At 48.1% G+C, this 26,174-nt stretch overlaps 1 protein-coding gene across 11 annotated transcripts in view; it reads right to left on the bottom strand.

Annotated features, from left to right (window-relative positions):
* Window positions 1-26,174, bottom strand: part of LOC143288315 (uncharacterized) — a 151,588-nt gene that overhangs the window by 121,854 nt on the left and 3,560 nt on the right. For 10 of the 11 annotated variants that reach the window (XM_076596676.1, XM_076596678.1, XM_076596680.1 and 7 more), the window contains exons 2-3: window positions 7,026-7,119; window positions 1,734-1,944 (exon numbers count right to left, since the gene is read on the bottom strand). In XM_076596676.1, the coding sequence (XP_076452791.1) occupies window positions 1,734-1,875 (142 nt within the window). In that variant the 5' untranslated portion in view covers window positions 1,876-1,944; window positions 7,026-7,119. The remainder of the gene's footprint in view (window positions 1-1,733; window positions 1,945-7,025; window positions 7,120-26,174) is intronic. The other variant, XM_076596672.1, reaches the window with a different exon arrangement.

Below are 26,174 nucleotides of genomic sequence, written 5' to 3'. Positions count from 1 at the left end.
TGTGTGTGTGTGTGTGTGTGTGTGTGTGAACAATAACATCAAAGAAAGACAGCTAAGGAAGGAAGAAAATAGGAGAAAGAATGAATCCAACAATAAGTCGTGCATTAACGTTTCAGTTGAACAGAAAAAAGACAAACTCTGCAAGCATTTGCCAACACACCTGCAGGAAAAGAACCAGGCTAAATCATGAACAAACAACCTCAACAATGAGGAAAGATGTAACTTCTGTCAATCTTCAAAAACAACAAAACAAAGGTCAAACACAACACCTACAGACACACAAAAACACAGCATGGCAAGCCACAGCATTTCAAGATCTTCAAAACAACATTCTCACTGAATAACAGCACACTGAAGTAAGAGACAACACCTAAATTCATTAAAAAAAAGAACAAAAGAAAAGTAACAACATGACACATGAGGCCATTTACACCAGCACGCACTCCCATCCCACATTCTGACTATCAGTGTGTGTTACAGCCGCCAAAAATCCTCCAAAACAAACTAAAATTAAAGAATAACACCATCTACGTTACATTAATTTTTTCTTGCAGTCACGGAACAGCACATGTATAGACCCAAACTAACTTTTTTTCCCTTAACAAGCTCTGAGCTGGTCACACTGCTGTAGACAACCCTCATGCTGGTTTTGACTTCGGCAGTATTCCGCACACATGCCCTTCATCACTGCTGAAAGTCTCTCCAGCGTAGCTGGTTTGCCGTTTCATTTCGCAGTCTTTTTAATTTTCCAGTTTCAACAGAATGCTGGTGCATATTCTTCTCAGCTGCCACTGCAATTGTCTGAAGAAATCAAACGCACACGTTTTTTGTTGTTGTTTTTCTGGAGCGGCTACATAGTTCTCTTTATGTCGTACCACAATGACAGTTTTGTTGGTTTTCCAGAGCATATACTGACAAACAGGGACCATAGGTCTGCACCAGACACAGTCATCAGGTCTAACAGCCACATGGTTAACCCTTCAGACTTTCAATCGGAGTGTTCCAGGTTCCAATCCTGGTCACAGTCCCTGGAGGTTAAAGTGTGGAGATTTTTCCAATGCCCCACATCAACAGACATGTGAAGACGTGCTGGTGCCCCAACCCCTTCATGTCTATCAACATGCACATCATCAAATACGCACATTTAAGATCCCGTAATCCATGTCAGCATTCGGTGGGTTATGAAAACAAGAACATACCCCCAGCATGCTCTCCCCCCCCTCCCCCCCACCCCCAACAACGCTGTATGACTGCCTTCATGGTGGACATAAACATGGTCATACATATAAAAGCCCTCCCGTGTATGCGAGTAACTGTGCGAGTTGCAACCCACTAACGCAAGAGGAGGAGGAGGAGGATAAAGAGAACATTCCAACAGAGGCAGTGCTGCGAGGTCTGGAACTGACTTTCCCTCAGCCAGCCGCTGGCATTTTCTAGCTGCTCTAAACAGGCAAGATCGGATGAAGGAGAATGCAGTTTTGACACAAGGGGATACGTCTGCACAGTCAAAGAACAGAGGTGGTCGTGTAAATGGCCTCAAAGACTCCATCAACAAGTATGCCACATCAAACAAGCAGCAACAACAACAACAAACAACACCAAACAGACAACATCATCAAAAGAAACACACCAGAACAGGCCAAGCCACAAGGCACACACAACACAGGGTAACAGGGGACACGGACATGGGATCCAGGAAGGTCAGGGGGGGTTCAAGGTCAAGGACCACTTACTCTGAGCTTTGCTGGGGATCCCCGAGCCTGCTGGGATACCCGACTTGGGCGCAGCGGCAGTGGCAGCTGAGGTGGGCAGTCCCGAGGGACGGCCAATTTTGGAGCCTGGGGGCTTTAGCCCCGACGGTCGGGGGATGCTCATCGAGGCGAGCTCGTCCCGTCAACTACCACCAAACACCTGGGGATAAGGGTCTAGCTTTACACCCCTGATCTGAAAAGTCAAAGGCTGCGTGTCACTCGGAACCCGTCTGCCCACTGAGCCACAGATGATCTGATATCTACATTATATTATAGATTTTAATCCACTGACTTAGAAAAAATTACATTTATAGAAAAATCCCCAACGTCACAAAAAAAAAGAAAAAAAAAGCAACCCCCAAAAAATCAAATAACCTTTAAGAGTACATTTTTTATTGAAGGAAAATGAATGGAGAATATAATCATCATGTGTTCAGTGCTGATCAAATGAGATAACTCATGATGGTGATGAGGTAATCAACATTTTTAGGGAAAAAAACAAACAAAACAAAAAACAACAACAAAATTTTTACCAAAAAATAGTTAATTTCAACAACATTACTTTCATTTCCCATCAAGTTTTTGCAGTCTCTGTCAGCGCCATCGTGAAGCAAATCAATTTAAATTCCAAACGCCTCTTCTGTACTGTACGTCAAGGTAGCCATGCTGATGTGCTAAACAACTTACTTTCTTTAGGAATCATTATAAAAAAATTTAAAAAAAAAAAAAAAAAAAAAGGTGTCAAAATTGAGCCCGAAATTGCAGAGAAATTGCCTCCAACACCTGTGTAAGGCAGTCACCATTTGCAAATAACTGTCACCAATCATGTCAGCCCCGCTGTTGATTATCAGGCCATGACCCCTGAACTGGGACTAAAACTGAGATGAAGGGTGAAAGGCTTAAGGCAAGGCAGCTTTGGAAGGTGGGAGCACAGCTCACCTCTGCAACAACCACATCAACACGGTCTCATGGAAACAAGGTGTTCTCCTGGCAAGATGCTGACCCTGAACATCAGCTACACTGATCACGTCAAACGAACATGTGCACCAAACCATCAAGCAGCACACTGGACCATTGGACAATCTGCCGACATCAGTCAAGAAAAGAGAGCTATGTTGGTATGGCCAGGTTACAAGTTCCAGTGGCCTTGCTGAAACAGTCCTCCAAGGAACTGATGACATCGAGAAAGAGGGTAAGACAGAAAAAAAAAAACACACACACACACAACAGGTAGAATCGTCTGCAGAGAATGGACAGGTAGAATCGTCTGCAGAGAATGGACAGGTAGAATCGTCTGCAGAGACCCAGACTTTGACACACAACTAACAGCCCTGCAGAATGGACAGGTAGAATCATCTGCAGAGAATGGACAGGTAGAATCATCTGCAGAGACCCAGGCTTTGACACACAACTGACAGCCCTGCAGAATGGACAGGTAGAATCGTCTGCAGAGAATGGACAGGTAGAATCGTCTGCACAGAATGGACAGGTAGAATCATCTGCAGAGACCCAGACTTTGACACACAACTGACAGCCCTGCAGAATGGACAGGTAGAATCGTCTGCAGAGAATGGACAGGTAGAATCGTCTGCAGAGACCCAGACTTTGACACACAACTGACAGCCCTGCAGAATGGACAGGTAGAATCGTCTGCAGAGAATGGACGGGTAGAATCGTCTGCACAGAATGGACAGGTAGAATCGTCTGCAGAGACCCAGGCTTTGACACACAACTAACAGCCCTGCAGAATGGACAGGTAGAATCATCTGCAGAGAATGGACAGGTAGAATCGTCTGCAGAGACCCAGACTTTGACACACAACTGACAGCCCTGCAGAATGGACAGGTAGAATCGTCTGCAGAGACCCAGGCTTTGACACACAACTGACAGCCCTGCAGAATGGACAGGTAGAATCGTCTGCAGAGAATGGACAGGTAGAATCGTCTGCAGAGACCCAGACTTTGACACACAACTGACAGCCCTGCAGAATGGACAGGTAGAATCGTCTGCACAGAATGGACAGGTAGAATCGTCTGCACAGAATGGACAGGTAGAATCGTCTGCAGAGACCCAGGCTTTGACACACAACTGACAGCCCTGCAGAATGGACAGGTAGAATCGTCTGCACAGAATGGACAGGTAGAATCGTCTGCACAGAATGGACAGGTAGAATCGTCTGCAGAGACCCAGGCTTTGACACACAACTGACAGCCCTGCAGAATGGACAGGTAGAATCGTCTGCACAGAATGGACAGGTAGAATCGTCTGCACAGAATGGACAGGTAGAATCGTCTGCAGAGACCCAGGCTTTGACACACAACTGACAGCCCTGCAGAATGGACAGGTAGAATCGTCTGCAGAGACCCAGACTTTGACACACAACTGACAGCCCTGCAGAATGGACAGGTAGAATCGTCTGCAGAGAATGGACAGGTAGAATCATCTGCAGAGACCCAGACTTTGACACACAACTAACAGCCCTGCAGAATGGACAGGTAGAATCGTCTGCAGAGACCCAGACTTTGACACACAACTGACAGCCCTGCAGAATGGACAGGTAGAATCGTCTGCAGAATGGACAGGTAGAATCGTCTGCAGAGAATGGACAGGTAGAATCGTCTGCAGAGACCCAGGCTTTGACACACAACTAACAGCCCTGCAGAATGGACAGGTAGAATCATCTGCAGAGAATGGACAGGTAGAATCGTCTGCAGAGACCCAGGCTTTGACACACAACTAACAGCCTTGCAGAATGGACAGGTAGAATCGTCTGCAGAGAATGGACAGGTAGAATCGTCTGCAGAGAATGGACAGGTAGAATCGTCTGCAGAGACCCAGGCTTTGACACACAACTGACAGCCCTGCAGAATGGACAGGTAGAATCGTCTGCACAGAATGGACAGGTAGAATCGTCTGCAGAGACCCAGGCTTTGACACACAACTGACAGCCCTGCAGAATGGACAGGTAGAATCGTCTGCAGAGAATGGACAGGTAGAATCGTCTGCAGAGAATGGACAGGTAGAATCGTCTGCAGAGAATGGACAGGTAGAATCGTCTGCAGAGACCCAGGCTTTGACACACAACTAACAGACATGGACGAAAGTGGTGAAGAGAGGTGTCCTGTTCAGCGCCCCAGTGACGCTTCACACAGCTCAGGGAGAAGACGACCTGTCCAGATGTGAAGTTCATGTGTGTGTGTGGCTCTCTTCAGCCAGCTGCTGCTCACTTCACACACCTCCCTCGTTTCAAAACCTACCCTTCTATGCTCCACCTGACTGTTCACAATGATGTGTGACGCCACACACCACACACCTCCCTCCTTTCAAAACCTACCCTTCTAGGCTCCGCCTGACTGTTCACAATGATGTGTGACGCCACACACCACACACCTCCCTCCTTTCAAAACCTACCCTTCTAGGCTCCGCCTGACTGTTCAAAATGATGTGTGATGCCACACACTACACACCTCCCTCGTTTCAAAACCTACCCTTCTATGCTCCGCCTGACTGTTCACAATGATGTGTGACGCCACACACCACACACCTCCCTCGTTTCAAAACCTACCCTTCTATGCTCCGCCTGACTGTTCACAATGATGTGTGACGCCACACACCACACACCTCCCTCCTTTCAAAACCTACCCTTCTATGCTCCACCTGACTGTTCAAAATGATGTGTGATGCCACACACCACACACCTCCCTCGTTTCAAAACCTACCCTTCTATGCTCCGCCTGACTGTTCAAAATGATGTGTGACGCTACACACCAGCTCCACCACAAATCACAAACAGCTCCACCACAAATCACAAACAGCTCCACCACTAATCACAAACAGCTAATCACAAACAGCTCCACCATAAATCACAAACAGCTCCAAGTCAGCACAGTTCAATGTCCATGATACCTGAAATGGCCACACACACCTCAAACATATCCATCAAACAGTTAAAACACCTGAACACTGTGCAGTGGTGGCTATGTGGCCGACCAGAAAGCCAGAGTCCACAGCTTCAACCCCCACACAGGGACCAGGGTTTTCACAACCCCTCCACTACACCTTGAGAGGTGCTCTGGGTTCTAGTCTTTCAGATCAGACAACAAACTGAGGTACCATGTGCACCATGCATTTAGCACACATTAAAGATCCCAAAGCAGCAAAGGGTTGTCCCTTGCAAATTTCTGTAGAAAAATCCACTTTGACAGTTCAACAAATACACTTACAGACAGTAGAGAGAGAGAGAGTGTGTGTGTGTGTGTGTGTGTGTGTGTGTGTGTGTGTGTGTGTGTGTGTGAGGCAGACAGACAGACAGGGTTGTGCTACAAAGTGGCGACATTCTCTCCTTGGGGATGAGCAGACCAAATTACACAGAGATATCTCTGTTTTGACAGCAACAGCACACAAAAAATATTAAAAATACAAAATGAAATATCTGACACTGTGAAATTACCAAACCCAAATCCAGCTTATCTCTGACACTTCAAACTGCCATTCACAATTCAAGTATCTACAGCTGGCACTTCCAATGGCCACATTTCTTGTCTCAAACACACGCCCGACTACTCAAATCGACCGCCCACCATAACAACTTCAGACACACACAGTTGTAATTTCTGACCCATTTCTGACGGCACAGTTCAAAGTCAGTCAACCATTCAACTTTTCCAGCTCCTTCACAGTTTCCAGGTTAATGTCTTTGTGAAATTCGCCCAGAAATTACGATGGATGTATTTGCACCCAAATGTGCATGACGTTATGCAAGTCTGCACATGAGCGTGTCCGTGGTTTCAATTGTGGAAGCGGTTCTTTTAACCAGAGCAAGCTGAAAGCAACGTGCTTTTGCATTTGACCTGTACTACAAGTGGATTATGTAACTGAACTGACTCATGAAGCTTAGGCAAATCATTAAGTGGTTTCCTGGTTCTAAAATTAACAACATCTTTTCTTTTTCTCATGTGACACACAAGCCAAAATAAAGTTAGGCAAGACATTCTTCCTCATAAATTTTCCTACTTTTTTTTTTTTTTTTTTTTTCCCACAAAAAAACTAGACTCCACAAATACTGACAAGACAAGATTCAGACTCACTCTCACGTAGGAGGGCTGCCAAACTCAGGAACACAAGAGACCGAAAATATCAAAGACTTGTTGACAAAGAGGAGGAAAGAGCACACGACACTGACAGACAAAGCCATCACCATGCAGCACTGCTGAAGTACTAGACATGACAGGGGCATGCTTCCTTCTCTCTAGTCTCTAACAACTGGTCACTTACTCTGCTCCACACCCCGTCAAGACGCAAACACCCCACCCCTCTTGTCCTGCTTTTTCCCGTCCTCGTTCTACGTCCGTCCGACACAGGTCACTTCCTGGAAACCAAAAACACCACATGTTCAGTCTGGCATGAAAAAACAACAACTCACTGTTATTTAATAACAATAATAATTGTCATCATTATCGCTATTACTCATACAGCACCTATGTTCAGTCAGAGACCGAACACCAAGTGTTTTACACGGTAAGTCATTTGCACAAAAGACTGTCTCCCTGGTAGTGGTAGAGCCAACCGACAGCTGCCTTCAGGCGCTCAGCGTTAGTGTCCGGGGTCAGCGTTAGTGTCCGGGGTCATCGTTAGTGTCCGGAGTCATCGTTAGTGTCCGGGGTCATCGTTAGTGTCCAGAGTCATCGTTAGTGTCCAGAGTCATCGTTAGTGTCCTATCGTTAGTGTCCAGAGTCATCGTTAGTGTCCAGAGTCATCGTTAGTGTCCTATCGTTAGTGTCCAGAGTCATCGTTAGTGTCCAGAGTCATCGTTAGTGTCCGGAGTCATCGTTAGTGTCCTATCGTTAGTGTCCAGGGTCATCGTTAGTGTCCAGAGTCATCGTTAGTGTCCGGGGTCATCGTTAGTGTCCAGAGTCATCGTTAGTGTCCTATCGTTAGTGTCCAGAGTCATCGTTAGTGTCCAGAGTCATCGTTAGTGTCCTATCGTTAGTGTCCAGAGTCATCGTTAGTGTCCAGAGTCATCGTTAGTGTCCGGGGTCATCGTTAGTGTCCAGAGTCATCGTTAGTGTCCTATCGTTAGTGTCCGGGGTCATCGTTAGTGTCCAGAGTCATCGTTAGTGTCCTATCGTTAGTGTCCAGGGTCATCGTTAGTGTCCAGAGTCATCGTTAGTGTCCTATCGTTAGTGTCCAGAGTCATCGTTAGTGTCCAGAGTCAGTGTTAGTGTCCAGAGTCATCGTTAGTGTCCAGAGTCATCGTTAGTGTCCGGAGTCATCGTTAGTGACCGGAGTGATCGTTAGTGTCCAGAGTCATCGTTAGTGTCCAGAGTCAGCGTTAGTGTCCAGAGTGATCGTTAGTGTCCTATCGTTAGTGTCCAGAGTGATCGTTAGTGTCCAGAGTGATCGTTAGTGTCCGGGGTCATCGTTAGTGTCCAGAGTCATCGTTAGTGTCCAGAGTCATCGTTAGTGTCCAGAGTCAGTGTTAGTGTCCAGAGTCATCGTTAGTGTCCAGAGTGATCGTTAGTGTCCTATCGTTAGTGTCCAGAGTGATCGTTAGTGTCCAGAGTGATCGTTAGTGTCCGGGGTCATCGTTAGTGTCCAGAGTCATCGTTAGTGTCCAGAGTGATCGTTAGTGTCCAGAGTCATCGTTAGTGTCCAGAGTCATCGTTAGTGTTCAGAGTCATCGTTAGTGTCCAGAGTCAGTGTTAGTGTCCAGAGTCATCGTTAGTGTCCTATCGTTAGTGTTCAGAGTCATCGTTAGTGTCCAGAGTGATCGTTAGTGTCCAGAGTCATCGTTAGTGTCCGGAGTCATCGTTAGTGTCCTGTCGTTAGTGTCCAGAGTGATCGTTAGTGTCCAGAGTCAGTGTTAGTGTCCAGAGTCAGTGTTAGTGTCCAGAGTGATCGTTAGTGTCCTCATTAGTGTCTGGAGTCATCGTTAGTGTCCAGAGTCATCGTTAGTGTCCTATCGTTAGTGTCCAGAGTGATCGTTAGTGTCCTATCGTTAGTGTCCAGAGTGATCGTTAGTGTCCAGAGTGATCGTTAGTGTCCTATCGTTAGTGTCCAGAGTGATCGTTAGTGTCCTATCGTTAGTGTTCAGAGTCATCGTTAGTGTCCAGAGTCATCGTTAGTGTCCAGAGTCATCGTTAGTGTCCTATCGTTAGTGTCCAGAGTGATCGTTAGTGTCCTATCGTTAGTGTCCAGAGTGATCGTTAGTGTTCAGAGTCATCGTTAGTGTCCAGAGTCATCGTTAGTGTCCAATCGTTAGTGTCCAGAGTCATCGTTAGTGTCCTATCGTTAGTGTCCAGAGTGATCGTTAGTGTCCAGAGTGATCGTTAGTGTCCAGAGTCATCGTTCGTGTCCGGAGTCATCGTTAGTGTCCAGAGTTATCATTAGTGTTCAGAGTTATCATTAGTGTCCGGAGTCATCGTTAGTGTCCAGAGTTATCATTAGTGTTCAGAGTTATCATTAGTGTCCGGAGTCATCGTTAGTGTCCAGAGTTATCATTAGTGTTCAGAGTCATCGTTAGTGTCCGGAGTCATCGTTAGTATCCAGAGTCATCGTTAGTGTCTGGAGTTATCTGTAGTCATCGTTAGTGTCCAGAGTCATCGTTAGTGTCCGGAGTCATCGTTAGTGTCCAGAGTTATAGTTAGTGTCCAGAGTCATCGTTAGTGTCCAGAGTTATAGTTAGTGTCCAGAGTCATCGTTAGTGTCCAGAGTCATCGTTAGTCATCGTTAGTGTCCAGAGTCATCGTTAGTGTCCAGAGTCATTGAGTTGGACTTCAGTCATGTGCACACACACACGTTTATTGGAGTGGACTTTTTCTTCAGAATTTTGCAAGAGGCAACCCTTTTTGCCGCAGGGTTCTTCCAGGTGTGCTGAGTGCATGCTGCACACAGGACCTCAGTTTATTGTGTCATCACAGCAACTAGCACCCAGACCACCATGCAAGGTCCAGTGGAGGGGAAGAAAATTGTGGGCATGTGGGATTTGATCCCATACCCTCTGATTCTCACACTTCCTGGGCTGACACGTCACAACTGGACCACCACTACACTTCCTAGGCTGACACGTCACAACTGGACCACCACTGACACTTCCTAGGCTGACACGTCACAACTGGCCCACCACTACACTTCCTAGGCTGACACGTCACAACTGGACCACCACTGACACTTCCTAGGCTGACACGTCACAACTGGGCCACCACTGCACTTCCTAGGCTGACACGTCACAACTGGCCCACCACTGACACTTCCTAGGCTGACACGTCACAACTGGGCCACCACTGCACTTCCTGGGCTGACACGTCACAACTGGACCACCACTGACACTTCCTAGGCTGACACGTCACAACTGGGCCACCACTACACTTCCTAGGCTGACACGTCACAACTGGCCCACCACTACACTTCCTAGGCTGACACGTCACAACTGGGCCACCACTACACTTCCTAGGCTGACACATCACAACTGGACCACCACTGACACTTCCTAGGATGACACGTCACAACTGGACCACCACTGACACTTCCTAGGCTGACACGTCACAACTGGGCCACCACTACACTTCCTAGGCTGACACGTCACAACTGGCCCACCACTACACTTCCTAGGATGACACGTCACAACTGGGCCACCACTACACTTCCTAGGCTGACACGTCACAACTGGGCCACCACTACACTTCCTAGGCTGACACGTCACAACTGGCCCACCACTGACACTTCCTAGGATGACACGTCACAACTGGACCACCACTGACACTTCCTAGGCTGACACGTCACAACTGGGCCACCACTACACTTCCTAGGCTGACACGTCACAACTGGGCCACCACTACACTTCCTAGGATGACACGTCACAACTGGGCCACCACTGACACTTCCTAGGCTGACACATCACAACTGGGCCACCACTACACTTCCTAGGCTGACACATCACAACTGGGCCACCACTACACTTCCTAGGCTGACACGTCACAACTGGACCACCACTGACACTTCCTAGGCTGACACGTCACAACTGGGCCACCACTGACACTTCCTAGGCTGACACGTCACAACTGGACCACCACTGACACTTCCTAGGCTGACACGTCACAACTGGACCACCACTACACTTCCTAGGCTGACACGTCACAACTGGGCCACCACTACACTTCCTAGGCAGACACGTCACAATTGGCCCACCACTACACTGCCTAGGCTGACACGTCACAACTGGCCCACCACTGACACTTCCTAGGCTGACACGTCACAACTGGCCCACCACTACACTTCCTAGGCTGACACGTCACAACTGGCCCACCACTGACACTTCCTAGGCAGACACGTCACAACTGGGCCACCACTACACTTCCTAGGCTGACACGTCACAACTGGACCACCACTGACACTTCCTAGGCTGACACGTCACAACTGGACCACCACTACACTTCCTAGGATGACACGTCACAACTGGACCACCACTACACTTCCTAGGCTGACACGTCACAACTGGGCCACCACTACACTTCCTAGGCTGACACGTCACAACTGGGCCACCACTGCACTTCCTAGGCTGACACGTCACAACTGGCCCACCACTGCACTTCCTAGGCTGACACATCACAACTGCACCACCACTACACTTCCTAGGCTGACACGTCACAACTGGACCACCACTACACTTCCTAGGCTGACACATCACAACTGGACCACCACTGACACTTCCTAGGCTGACACGTCACAACTGGACCACCACTGACACTTCCTAGGCTGACACGTCACAACTGGACCACCACTGACACTTCCTAGGCTGACACATCACAACTGGACCACCACTGACACTTCCTAGGCTGACACGTCACAACTGGACCACCACTGACACTTCCTAGGCTGACACATCACAACTGGACCACCACTGACACTTCCTAGGCTGACACGTCACAACTGGACCACCACTGACACTTCCTAGGCTGACACATCACAACTGGACCACCACTGACACTTCCTAGGCTGACACGTCACAACTGGACCACCACTGACACTTCCTAGGCTGACACATCACAACTGGACCACCACTGACACTTCCTAGGCTGACACGTCACAACTGGACCACCACTACACTTCCTAGGCTGACACGTCACAACTGGACCACCACTACACTTCCTAGGCTGACACGTCACAACTGGACCACCACTGACACTTCCTAGGCTGACACGTCACAACTGGACCACCACTACACTTCCTAGGCTGACACGTCACAACTGGACCACCACTGACACTTCCTAGGCTGACACGTCACAACTGGGCCACCACTACACTTCCTAGGATGACACGTCACAACTGGGCCACCACTACACTTCCTAGGCAGACACGTCACAACTGGACCACCACTGACACTTCCTAGGCAGACACGTCACAACTGGACCACCACTGACACTTCCTAGGCTGACACGTCACAACTGGACCACCACTACAGATGCAGACTGACCCTCACCTGTCCTGGACACAACACTTTTTTTGGTTTTTTTGCTGCCCCATCATCTGTACTGTTTCAGTGGCATCACTCCCAACCCCTCATTCCATGTCCTCCACACACGGCCACACCTGGGTTCGTTTGTCTCAGTCCCAGCACCAGCAGCCCACAAGAAACCATCAATGTCATGTCGCCAGGAAGCCACACACCAGAGGAGACCCTGCACTGCTGTTGAGTCACTTTGGCGGTGTTCAGTGGTGCCTGTTCTGATTTAACATACTTAGGACACCGCCTACTAAGCCCCCAACTAACGACAATAATGGCTTAGTCGCGGAGCCAGACTGAGTGAGCGTCCCCCCTACAGGCCAGAATGGAGACCTCCACCACGTCCCTTCAACAACAATCTCCCAGGACTCTGCTGACACCGACAAGACAGGACTCGCACTATGGACACTATAAATACTATTTACAATCAAAGAGCCCAGAAGGGAAACTGACCCCCATCTCAATTCAACACACAATACACTTTACTATTCACATACACACAGCTCATTTTTCAGATTTATCAATGCCTCTCTTATCGTCGTCATCATCATCATCACATCACCATCACCCCCCACCACAATCACCATCACCCCCCCACCCCCCATCACAATCACCATCAACCCCCCCTCCATCACATTACCATCAACCCCCACCACCACCACCATCACAATCACCATCACACACCCCTCACCACCACCATCACAATCACCATCACCTCCCCCACCATCACAATCACCATCACCCCCCCCACACCCCCCACCATCACAATCACCCCCCACCCTCTCCAAGCATCACAATCACCATCACCCCCACCACCCCATCACAATCACCATCACCTCCCCCACCATCACAATCACCATCACCCCCCACCCCCCACCATCACAATCACCATCACCCCCCACCCCCCACCATCACAATCACCATCACCCCCCACACCCCACCATCACAATCACCCCCCACCCTTCCCAAGCATCACAATCACCATCACCCCCCACCATCACAATCACCATCACCCCCACCACCCCATCACAATCACCATCACCCCCACCACCCCATCACAATCACCATCACCCCCCACCATCACAATCACCATCACCCCACGCCCCCACCATCACATCACCATCACCCCCCACCATCACATCACCATCACCCCCCACCCCCACCATCACAATCACCATCACCCCCCACCCCCACCATCACAATCACCATCACCCCCCCACCACCACCACCACCATCACATCACCATCACCCCCCACCCCCACCATCACATCACCATCACCCCCCACCCCCACCATCACAATCACCATCACCCCCCCACCACCACCACCACCATCACAATCACCATCACCCCCCACCCCCACCATCACAATCACCATCACCCCCCCACCACCACCACCACCATCACAATCACCATCACATCACCATCACCCCCCACCCCCACCATCACAATCACCATCACCCCCCCACACACACCATCACAATCACCATCACCCCCCACCACCATCACCATCACAGTCACCATCACACACACACCCCCACCACCACCATCACAATCACCATCACCCCCCCATCATCACAATCACCATCACCCCCCCACCACCACCACCATCACAATCACCATCACCCCCCCACATACACCATCACATTACTATCACAATGATACTGATTATGATCACACAGTCCAAAACATCACACATTTTGAAAGTCTGCTGCACACATCTCAAACCCCTGGCTGCCAATTCACCAAATGGTTTTATCAGAATCATCACCCTCTTCACCATCATCATCATGTTCATCATCTTTATCATTTTCATCATCATCATCATCATCATCATCATTTTCATCATCTTTATCATTTTCATCATCATCATTTTCATCGTCAGCACCACGACTGCATGTTTACAGTCCAAAACATCACATATATTTTAAAAGTTTTCCATGTACATGTATCAAACCCAAGCTGCCCATTTACTGAAAGGTTAAAAAAATCATCATCCACTTCAACATGAAATTCACTATAATCACCAACATTATTAATTATCACACCGTCATGCATATTGCAATAATCAGCTGGGGTTTTTCTGTGTAAAACATTATATCCATCATAACAAATCATTATAATATATGATAGTCAGTCGTGTCCGACTATGACCATCAGAACAGCAGAGGAGGCAACTATTTGGGCTACAATTTGATTATAGTGGTGAGTGTTTTGCCCAAGTACATCCCCACTCTCTCAGCCATGAGGGTTTTAGGACAGTCAGCGTTGGGATGGTTCCCAAAGGCCAACTAGCCCACAAGGCTGCAGCAATAAAAGCCAGTGCAATTTTGCCTCCTAGTTTGAGAGTCATAGTCCTTCACAAAAGACTAAGTATAAACAACAAGGAATAATCATGTCTATGTATGGTGCATAGTTTAGAGTAATGCAAGTCAAAGTGTTGTACACTCTCCACTCACACAGTCTCTGCATGTACACCACACACACCATCCACAGGCATCCTCTCTCACACACACACACACACACACACCCTCTGTCTCTCTCACAGTCGCACACATGCACACACACACCAGGCACACACACACACACACACACACACACCAGGCAGGCAGGCAGGCACACACACACACACACACACACACACACCAGGCACACACACACACACACACACACACACACACACACAGAGGAGCGCTGTACACACACACTGTATAACTGGCTGCTGCAGGCCTTGTATCTGTATATCTCCCCTCCACCATCACCACCACCACCATCACCACCACCATCACCACGCCCACTCCCTGTTGTGAGCCTCCCCTCCCCCTCCCCTCCACCCTCCCCCCACCCCCAAACACACACACACTTCCTGCTCTGGTCTCACAACCCCCCCCCTCCACCCCTCTTGGCATCACTGCACACCTGGCTTCACTCATCCAGACCAGGTGTTCCTGGTTCCACAGTCCCTTATTGATGTTTGCCTGCCACACATCACAGTAAGTAGTGTGGGGAACCCCCCAGCACTGGTGTACCTACCCCCACATGACATCTGCCCCACCTGGCCCTTTTTCTTTCTCTATCTCCTTTTTTTTTTCTTCTTCTTTTTTTGCCATGGGTTATGACGCAAGTGTATGCAGTAGTTTTCTTGTGCCAAGCATGCGACAGACTACGAACGAGGGTTTGACATTAGACATCGTTGGTTACAGTCCAGACAACCACACAGTGTCACATCAGGACTGCCGAAGTGAATTAAAGGAATTAAACCGTGCTGAAGAAAACACTCTTTCACATCCAGGGAAATAGTATCTAGACTTGGCTGTGCTGAGGACGTCAACACTTCTGTTCCAATTCATTATCTCAATGTCCGGGACATGATCTCTGCTCACATCTCAAGAAGAAGGTGGCAGAACGGTCAAGACACTCGTCAGCCCACACTGAAGAGGTCCATGAAGGTCTGGGTTCCAGTCCCTCTCTCACCCTTTCTCCAAACTTTGGATCAGAAAATCAAAGCGCACTTTGTGTGTGTGTGTACTTGCGAGTGTGTGTGTGTGTGTGTGTGTGTGTGTGTGTGTGTGTGTGCGTGTGTGTGTGCGTGTGTGTGTACTTGCGTGTGTGTGTACTTGTGTGTGTGCGTGTGTGTGTGTGTGTGTGTGTGTGTGTGTGTGTGTGTATGCATGTGCATACTGTAAAAGAGACAGATAGAGACAAAAGAGAGACAGAGACAGATAGACGGACAGAGGCACAGAGACACAGACAGACAAACGGACATTGTTTTATTGCCATTGACAATACTATCCTTCGGCAGAGGCACAGAGAGGAGGCAGAGACAGACAGAGGCACAGAGAGGAGACAGAAGACAGAGGCACAGAGAGGAGACAGAAGACAGAGGCACAGAGAGGAGACAGAAGACAGAGGCACAGAGAGGAGACAGAAGACAGAGGCACAGAGAGGAGACAGAGACAGACAGAGGCACAGAGAGGAGACAGAAGACAGAGACAGATAGAGGCACAGAGAGGAGACAGAAGACAGAGGCACAGAGAGGAGACAGAGACAGACAGAGGCACAGAGAGGAGACAGAAGACAGAGGCACAGAGAGGAGACAGGAGACAGAGACAGATAGAGGCACAGAGAGGAGACAGAAGACAGAGGCACAGAGAGGAGACAGGAGACAGAGGCACAGAGAGGAGACAGAGACAGACAGAGGCACAGAGAGGAGACAGGAGACAGAGGCACAGAGAGGAGACAGAGACAGACAGAGGCACAGAGAGGAGGCAGGAGACAGAGACACAGAGAGGAGACAGAGACAGACAGAGGCACAGAGAGGAGACAGGAGACAGAGGCACAGAGAGGAGACAGGAAACAGACAGACAGAGGCACAGAGAGGAGGCAGGAGACAGAGGCACAGAGAGGAGACAGGAGACAGACAGAGGCACAGAGAGGAGACAGGAGACAGAGGCACAGAGAGGAGACAGAGAGAGACAGAGGCACAGAGAGGAGGCAGGAGACAGAGGCACAGAGAGGAGACAGAGACAGACAGAGGCACAGAGAGGAGGCAGGAGACAGAGACAGACAGAGGCACAGAGAGGAGGCAGGAGACAGAGACAGACAGAGGCACAGAGAGGAGACAGAGGCACAGAGAGGAGGCAGGAGACAGAGACAGACAGAGGCACAGAGAGGAGGCAGGAGACAGAGGCACAGAGAGGAGGCAGGAGACAGACAGAGGCACAGAGAGGAGGCAGGAGACAGAGACAGACAGAGGCACAGAGAGGAGGCAGGAGACAGAGACAGACAGAGGCACAGAGAGGAGACAGAGACAGACAGAGGCACAGAGAGGAGGCAGGAGACAGAGACAGACAGAGGCACAGAGAGGAGGCAGAGACAGAGACAGACAGAGGCACAGAGAGGAGGCAGGAGACAGAGACAGAGACAGATAGACAGACAGAGGCATAGAGAGGAGGCAGGAGACAGAGACAGACAGAGGCACAGAGAGGAGGCAAGAGACAGAGACAGATAGACAGACAGAGGCACAGAGAGGAGGCAGGAGACAGAGACAGAGACAGATAGACAGAGGCATAGAGAGGAGGCAGGAGACAGAGACAGAGACAGACAGACAGAGGCATAGAGAGGAGGCAGGAGACAGAGACAGATAGACAGAGGCATAGAGAGGAGGCAGGAGACAGACAGACAGAGGCACAGAGAGGAGGCAGGAGACAGAGACAGATAGACAGACAGAGGCACAGAGAGGAGGCAGGAGACAGAGACAGACAGACAGACAGAGGCATAGAGAGGAGGCAGGAGACAGAGACAGATAGACAGAGGCATAGAGAGGAGGCAGGAGACAGACAGACAGAGGCACAGAGAGGAGGCAGGAGACAGAGACAGACAGAGGCATAGAGAGGAGGCAGGAGACAGAGACAGAGACAGATAGACAGACTGAGGCACAGAGAGGAGGCAGGAGACAGAAACAGAGACAGAGGCACAGAGAGGAGGCAGGAGACAGAGACAGAGACAGATAGACAGACAGAGGCACAGAGAGGAGGCAGGAGACAGAGACAGACAGAGGCACAGAGAGGAGACAGGAGACAGAGACAGAGACAGACAGAGGCACAGAGAGGAGGCAGGAGACAGAGACAGACAGAGGCACAGAGAGGAGGCAGCGACAGAGACAGAGGCACAGAGAGGAGGCAGGAGACGGAGACAGACAGAGGCACAGGGAGGAGACAGGAGACAGAGACAGATAGACAGATAGAGGCACAGAGAGGAGGCAGGAGACAGAGACAGATAGACAGACTGAGGCACAGAGAGGAGGCAGGAGACAGAGACAGAGACAGATAGACAGAGGCACAGAGAGGAGGCAGGAGACAGACAGACAGAGGCACAGAGAGGAGACAGGAGACAGAGACAGAGACAGATAGAGGCACAGAGAGGAGGCAGGAGACAGAGACAGACAGAGGCACAGAGAGGAGACAGATAGACAGACAGAGGCACAGGGAGGAGGCAGGAGACAGAGACAGACAGAGGCACAGAGGAGACAGAGAGACAGAGACAGACAGAGGCACAGAGAGGAGACATACAGAGACAGACAGAGGCACAGAGAGGAGGCAGAGACAGACAGAGGCACAGAGAGGAGACAGACAGACAGAGGCACAGAGAGGAGACAGAGACAGACAGAGGCACAGAGAGGAGACAGAGACAGACAGACAGAGGCACAGAGAGGAGACAGACAGACAGAGGCACAGAGAGGAGACAGAGACAGAGGCACAGAGAGGAGACAGAGACAGACAGACAGAGGCACAGAGAGGAGACAGAGACAGACAGACAGAGGCACAGAGAGGAGACAGAGACAGACAGAGGCACAGAGAGGAGACAGAGACAGAGGCACAGAGAGGAGACAGAGACAGAGGCACAGAGAGGAGGCAGGAGACAGAGACAGACAGAGGCACAGAGAGGAGACAGGAGACAGACAGAGGCACAGAGAGGAGACAGAGACAGAGACAGACAGAGGCACAGAGAGGAGACAGAGACAGACAGAGGCACAGAGAGGAGGCAGGAGACAGAGACAGAGACAGACAGACAGACCAAAATCCAACCCAGTGTGTATCACCTGTGTGAGAGAGACTAAGTGTCCAACAGGTTCATTCATCTGAGGACATAGCCCCATACAAACTGTATGAACGAGGGGCGATAACAAGGTTTTCAAATGTCACCATCACTGATGAGAGTGTGGGAGAGAGAGAGACTGAGACTGAGAGAGAAAGACATTGAGAGAGGGAGAGATACAGAGACACAGAGAGAAACACTGAGAGACAGAGGGAGGGAGAGAGAGACATTGACAGAGAGATAGACAAAGAGAGAGAGAGACAGAAAGAGAGACTGAAAATGAAAGAACACTGAGAGAGAGAGACAGAGACAGACAGACAAAGAGACACTGAGAGAGATGGGGGGAGGGAGAGAGAATGAGAGAGAAAAACACAGAGAGGGAGGAAGAGAGAGAGGAGAGAAATCAAATATTTTAATGTTCTTTGGCCATGGGCGCATAAACATGGAGGGGAAATCTCACTCACGTACACACACACACACACACACACACATAGAGAATAAATTAATAAAGATATAAATAAATAACTTCATAACATAGCACAGTCTGCGACTTTGCAAAAATATTAAATTGCACAAAATGTCCAGTCCTCCTCTTTTAGCTTCTGTTTCTTCCTTACTGAAGTTATCAGATTTCATTAGTATACTCTCTGTTACACAATACATTAATACAGGTCCATAACTTACCAGTAACTTCTGCCTCTGTTTCATGCAAAGAAAAACAAACTTGGAAACTAGTAATGACAGATCTCTGCATCTAACAATTTTTTTTCTAATTGTGAGACTGATCCCATTGACCAAAAATGTGTTTCGGAATTATGAGTATAATAGGCACACATAAATTAAAAGTGGTTTTCATCCTCGACACAATCTTTACATTATGGACAGTATGAGTGTGCTGTTATTTCATTACCATATCTGTTCATATTGCTATCAATCGGTAACACTCTACAGCTGATATGACATAAATCAAAAGTGGTTTTCATCCTCAACACAATCCTTACATTATGGACAGTATGAGTGTGCTATTATTTCATTACCACATCTGTTCATATTGCTATCAATCGGTAACACTCTACAGCTGATATGGGATAAAGCCACAGAAAACCAAAGGCTTATTTCCTGTAAATACGCAGGTTGTCCTGAAGGACCTTGTACAAACTATACCTTTCTCTGTCTCTTACCTCACCTGGCCATTCTTGAAAAAAACATATGTTAACTTAAACATTGCTGAAATATACTTAAAAATAAATTAACACTTGTAACACCAATATTCCTTGTGACCCCGGTACACTTGGTAATCAAGCCATATTCTATTCTTTTCTATTCTATTTAACCATACCTCATAAAATCCAGCTTTGGAAAGCATTTCTCTCACTTTGATTGCCCAACATCTTCTACCATACGTGTCCATTGACAACATCATTAAGAATGATTGCTTGGACAGTCTACTCTGATCCATTTGCAACAGTCTAGACCAGTACTTAATATACCTAACTCGAAAATTAACAAACAAAGGATGTCTACCAAGTTCTCTGTAAACCATTTTATTAGGGGGATTTAGTGGCAGAGAGAGAGACTGAGAATGGGTGAGAATGACAATGAGATAGGTGGAAAGAGCAAGCGAGAGAGAGAGACAGAGAGAGAAAGGACTGAGAATGAGAAAGACACAGAGAAGAGGGAGAGAGAGACAGAGACACAGAGAGAGAGAGAGAAGAGCTGAGAATGAAAAACAGAGAGGGAGAGGGAGAGAAAGAATGAGAGAGAGAGAGAGAAGGTAGGCGAAAGACAGAGAGACAAAGAGACCCAGAGTGTGACTGTGTCTATGTTTGCATGCACATGTATTCCAAATACATGTTGATGCATGTGAAGGTACCCACTCCCAACACACCTCCACCCCACACCCCAACACACCTCCACCCCACACCCCAACCAGTGCACACCTGTGTCTGTAAGCAAGCCTCTCCTGGGTTAACCTGCACGCACCATGTCTGAGGGGGCACAGGTGTGCTCTGGGCTCTCTTCTCCTCCTTCCTTCATGGGCTGCAACTCCCTCCTTCACTTGTACACATGTACACCAGTGGGCTTTTACATGTATGACCGTTTTTACCCCGCCATGTAGGCAGCCATACTACGTTTTGGGGGATGTGCATGCTGGGCTCTCACTCTCAATCATGGTCAGTCTGCCTCACAACCGGACAGCTGCTCTGCCTCTGTGTGTGTGTGCGTGCGCACATGTGCATGTTGTGTGTGTGTGTGTGTGTGTGTGTGTGTATGTGTGTGTGTGTGTGTGTGTGTGCATGTGTGTGTGTGTGTGTGTGTGTGTGTGTGTGTGTGTGTGTGGTAGCAGTAGTAGTAATAGTAGTAGTAGTTGTAGTAAAAGTAGAAGCAGTAATAGTAGAAGTGATAGTGTACATTTTATGTGTTAGAGTGTGTGTTAGTGTGTATGAGTATGTATGTGTGTGTGTAAGTGTGGTGTGAGAGAGAGAAAGAGTGAGAGAGAGAGAGAAAGAGTGAGAGAGAGAGAGAGAGAAAGAGTGAGAGAGAGAGAGAGAGAGAGAGAGAGAGAGAGAGAGAATGTATCATATATCTCCAGGTATGTGACAGACGGACAGACAGACAGACAGAGAGAGACACCGAATTGTTGAACCTGAGGCGAATTGTTGAACCTGTACTGAGGCGAGCTCCAAAGTTATCTAGGCATTTGTCCCCCCCCCCCCCCCCCCCCCCCCCCCCCCCCGTCCCCCCCTCCCCCACTCACTACATCACAGAAAAGCACAGCTGGTCCAAAAGCCATGTCCTGACACCCGACTTCTTGCCCTCACTGGTTCCTCAGCGATGTGTGTGAGCAGGTTTGGGGGAAGGGGAAGGGAGGGGGGAAGTGTAAGGGTGGGGGGTAGGGAAGGAAAAGCCCCCCCCCCACCCCCCCACACCCTTGTAAGGGAAGCGGTGGGTGGGTTCAGTTTCCACGGTCTATCTTCCTTGGCTCTTCACCTGAGAGGGGGCAGCCATGTCAGATCTCTCCACGGCACACTGACCAAACTCTTTCAGTCCTAGAAACACCAACACATGTTTGTCTGGGACAGGGGGAACAGTGGAGAAGGGGAAGGAGGGCGGGAGGGGGTTGGGGGGGGGGGCAAGCTGGTGGAGAGAGGGGTGTGGGGGGGGGGGGGGCAGTGGTGGAGAGTCTGTATTTAATTGGAAAGAGAGTGTGTGCTTTGTTTGGGGTGGGGGGGCCGTGGTGGTGGTGGTGGGGGGGGGGGACTGCATAGGGGTTGGGAGGAAAGAAGTGGTGAGGGAGAGACAGAAAATGTGTGTGTGTGTGTGTGTGTGTGTGTGTGTGTGTCTGTGTGTGTCTGTGTGTGCATGTATGCATGTTTGTGCAAATGTGTGTGCGCGCATGTGCATACAGTATGTGCATGTGTGCATGTGTGTGAGAGTGCATGTGCGTGTGTCTGTGTGTGTGCACGTATGCAGTATGTGCATGCATGCATGTGTGTGGGTGTGTGTATGTGTGTGTCTGTGTCTGTGTTTGTATGTTGTATGTGTGTGTGTGTATGAATGTGTGTGTGTGCATGTGTGTGTGTGCGCGCATGCATGCATGCATGCATGTGTGTGTGTGTGTGTGTGTGTGTGTGTGTGTGTACTCACATGCGTGCAGTCTGTGCATGCATGCATGTGTGTGAGAGTGTGAGACAAAGACAGATAAAGACATACAGGGTGTGTGTATGATACACACAGAACCCATTCTCCAAAGCCTACATGTTTTATACCTGCTGTGTGGAAAGCTTCAAGCTGATCTAACGCATACATGTATGTATGTATGTATGTACACAAACGGTATCAGTAAAGGACTGGCTGCTCATCAGTCGTTTCCTGTGTCATTCAATCAGGCATGTTAGGATGTAGGAAAAGAGACAGTCTGCACTTTGGTTTGAAGTGCCCTCACCAGCAGAACAGCCACACAGAACAGACAGCAAGCCTCTCTCCCCCCCCACCCCCACCCCACCTCCGCCCTCCCCACACAGCACAGTGCAGGTGGAACAGCAGAGTGACAAGGACAAGAGAGGAATGGTGAGGAACGGAAAGGAATGTGGCATTCTGACTCCTGCCCCCCCCCCCCCCCCCCCCCCCCCCACACACACACACACACCCATTCCCACCCTGACCCCACATGTCTTTTCCCCAGCTGACAACAGCCATCACCAACTTCATCCCCAAACTCCCTTCTCCTCTCTCTCTCTCTGTCTTCTCCACTCTCCCTACAACCCCTCTATGTGTGTGTGTGTGTGCGCGCGCGCCCGTGGTGGGGGAGGTTGCATTCATGTGTGTGTGTGTGTGTTGGGAGGGGTGGGGGAGGGGGCACGTTGTGTGTGTGTGTGTATGTTAATGTGTGTTTGTTGTTGTTGTCTTCAGTTTAACGTCTTTCCACTTGAAGTGATATTAGACGGAAAAAAACAAACAACAAAAAAAAACGAGGGGGTAGGGGTTGTGGGAGGGGGAGGGGGAAAAGTGTGTGTATGTGTGGAGGGTGAATAGGGAGAGACAACACTTGGGAAAATGGAAACGTTATAAACGCCAACATCAATCAACTATAACAAGTATAACAAATATCCTATAGGACAACACGGCAAACCTTCTGCATTAACAAGTAACATATTGGAATTGTTAATAACACATTCAAAAGAACGTTTGGTGAAGTCTGGCAAAAAACATTTTAGATTCTGACATTCGAATATTACATAGTTGCTAGAAACATGTTCTCCACGTATGCATGATATTTTCGCTGAACTGAGTTATAAAAGCATTCAGTTTTATCCTGTTTGATAATGTATGAATCTGCCTTAATCTTATTGAATTACTGTATGTATCTGACTGATTGATAGTTCCTGGTTGTTGAACATTAATTACACTATGGTTTAAGGCTTTGCCGTTTTCCTGGTATAATTCTGTGACTTTGCTCCACGATGTTTTTTCTAGTATTCGATAACCCTCTTGTACAGACAGAGGCACACAAAGTTCTATGGTTCCTGTTCATTTTTTGCACCTTTTCTTGCAGCCCTGTCAGCCCATTCATTGTAGAGAATACCAAGATGTGAAGGAACCCAGCAAAACGTAATATGTGTTCCTTTCAAACTTAAAAGATGTCAAATGTGGCTATTTCTATTATGATCTTGGATTTGTTCTTACAATTTGATGAGTTTAAAGCATATAATACAGATCTGGAATTAACACAAAACAAGACTTGTAGAAGGCAAATTGGAAGATCAAGAATATGATTTAGAGCCATAAGAACAGCAATAAGTTCAGCAGTGAATATTAAATGATTTTTACCAATATGATATGATCTTTCCGTTTTCAGTTCTGGTATAATAACGAAAGCTGAACGTGCTTGGCCATTGTCTAATAGTGAGCCGTCTGTGTAAATGATCACAGTATCTATTTTGAAGGTGTACTCGGACTTCTATTGCCATGATATTTGGATTTTCATTCTTTTTAATGTCAGTATGTGGGTGAATGTAACTGTGAAACAGAATACATCCAAAAGGACTTTAAACAATATCAAGAAAATATACCAAAGAGAGAAATAGATTAAATAGATATACGGTCGATAATGGTCTTACATTATCATCAGAAAAAACACACATTATGCTTTTTAACAATGGTACAAACCCAGAAGAGTTACCAACATTTAAGATTGAAATTGAGACAATTCAGTATAAAGACACTGTCCAGTTTTTAGGATTAATACTTACTTCAAAGCTAACTTGGAATTGCCATATTGAATATATAATAACAAAAGCAAGAAAATGTTTAAATTTACTCAAAGTTGTGAGTAAATAGTACTGGAGACAATGTGTGTTTGTGGGTGTGTGTGTGTGTGTGTGTGTGTGTGTGTGTGTGTGTTGTGTGCCTAGTGTTTTTCTTGTATCGTGTTGTGTTGTATCACGTTGTATCGTGTTGTGTTGCATCATATTGTGTCATGAGGTGTGTGTGTTTGTGGATGCGTGTGTGCGGTGTATGTATGTTTGTGTCCATCTGTGTGTGGAGGGGTCGGGGGGGGGGGGGGGGGGGGGGGGGAAGGAGGGGGTTGTATGTTGTGTGCGTAGTGTTTGTGCTGTATTATGTTGTGTTGCATTGTATCATGTTGTGTGTGTGTGTGTGTGTGTCTCTGTGTGTGTGTGTGTGTGTGTGTGTGTGTGAGTGTGAGATTGTGTGTGTGTGTGTCTGTGTGTGTGTGTGTGTGAGTGTGAGATTGTGTGTGTGTGTGTCTGTGTGTGTGTGTGTGTGTGTGTGTGTGTGTGTGTGTCTGTGTCTGTCTGTGTCTGTGTGTGGGTGTGTGTAAGCAACTGCACACCTGTGAGCAATGCACCCGTTTTCATTCCTGTTTTGATTCAGTCGTTTACCCTCTACATATACCTTTCACTTTTTCTTACATTCTGAAGAATTTGCTTTCTGGTTCACCGTGTTCAAATGCTTCATGTTCATGTTCATGTTCATGTTTTTAGACAAACCTAGGGCAGGCTCTCAATGCCTGAGCAGCACACTGGGTTTACGAGGGCAGGCAATATGGAGGCTTTGGCCAGTTGTTCTTTTCTTCTTTTTTTAACACACAGACACAGTGTAGTGTATGGACCAGTCATGCTTTGACACCACCTTGAAAGTGAAGCTCAAAGTGAGAGAAAGGAGGAGTTTGTATTATACTCCATGTTTGGTGTTACATATACTTACCATGTCAAACTGATGCAAACTAGGCCTATCGGTTTGCTCCGCTTGGCCAAATTTTGCGCGGCTAACAGTGAAAAGCCAACCTCTCCACGCCATCTTGTCAGGTTTACGCTCTTTCTCGTCATGCTTTTTCTGGCTATTAAGCGTATTCATCTGGGTTTATTTTGCTGCATGCGGCTTGTGTTTATTGTATTCTTACATTCTGTGTACTCGATTTGACTCGGCCCCCTCGATTCGTTCATTTTTCTCTACCTCTAAGTCGATCCTGTCTTTCCTTTCTCTGTTGGGGATCGGATTTTTGCTGGGTGCCTAAGCGTGGGTACCAAGTTGATGGAAACCATGTCTGTAGCTGAGGAGACTGGGGGTGTGTATGCATGTGGAGTGAACCACTTTATGTAGCAGGAAACGAATGATAAAGCTGATTTTATTGATCTATTTCATTATCAGTGGCATGTGATGTTCATACCTCGTCAACATCTGACCATTAAGGATATCATGGTGCATATTAATGAATAGTCATAATCTAAAACTGACTGCGCTCTGTGTATTTAACATAACATGACAAACTTCTGTGAAATGATGAAGTTTTAATTTTTTATCT

Source organism: Babylonia areolata, chromosome 12 (assembly GCF_041734735.1).
Source record: "Babylonia areolata isolate BAREFJ2019XMU chromosome 12, ASM4173473v1, whole genome shotgun sequence".
Taxonomy (NCBI): Eukaryota; Metazoa; Mollusca; class Gastropoda; order Neogastropoda; family Buccinidae; genus Babylonia; species Babylonia areolata.
The sequence above is the reverse complement of the archived record's forward strand: the minus strand, read 5'-3'. Positions and strand labels throughout refer to the sequence as shown.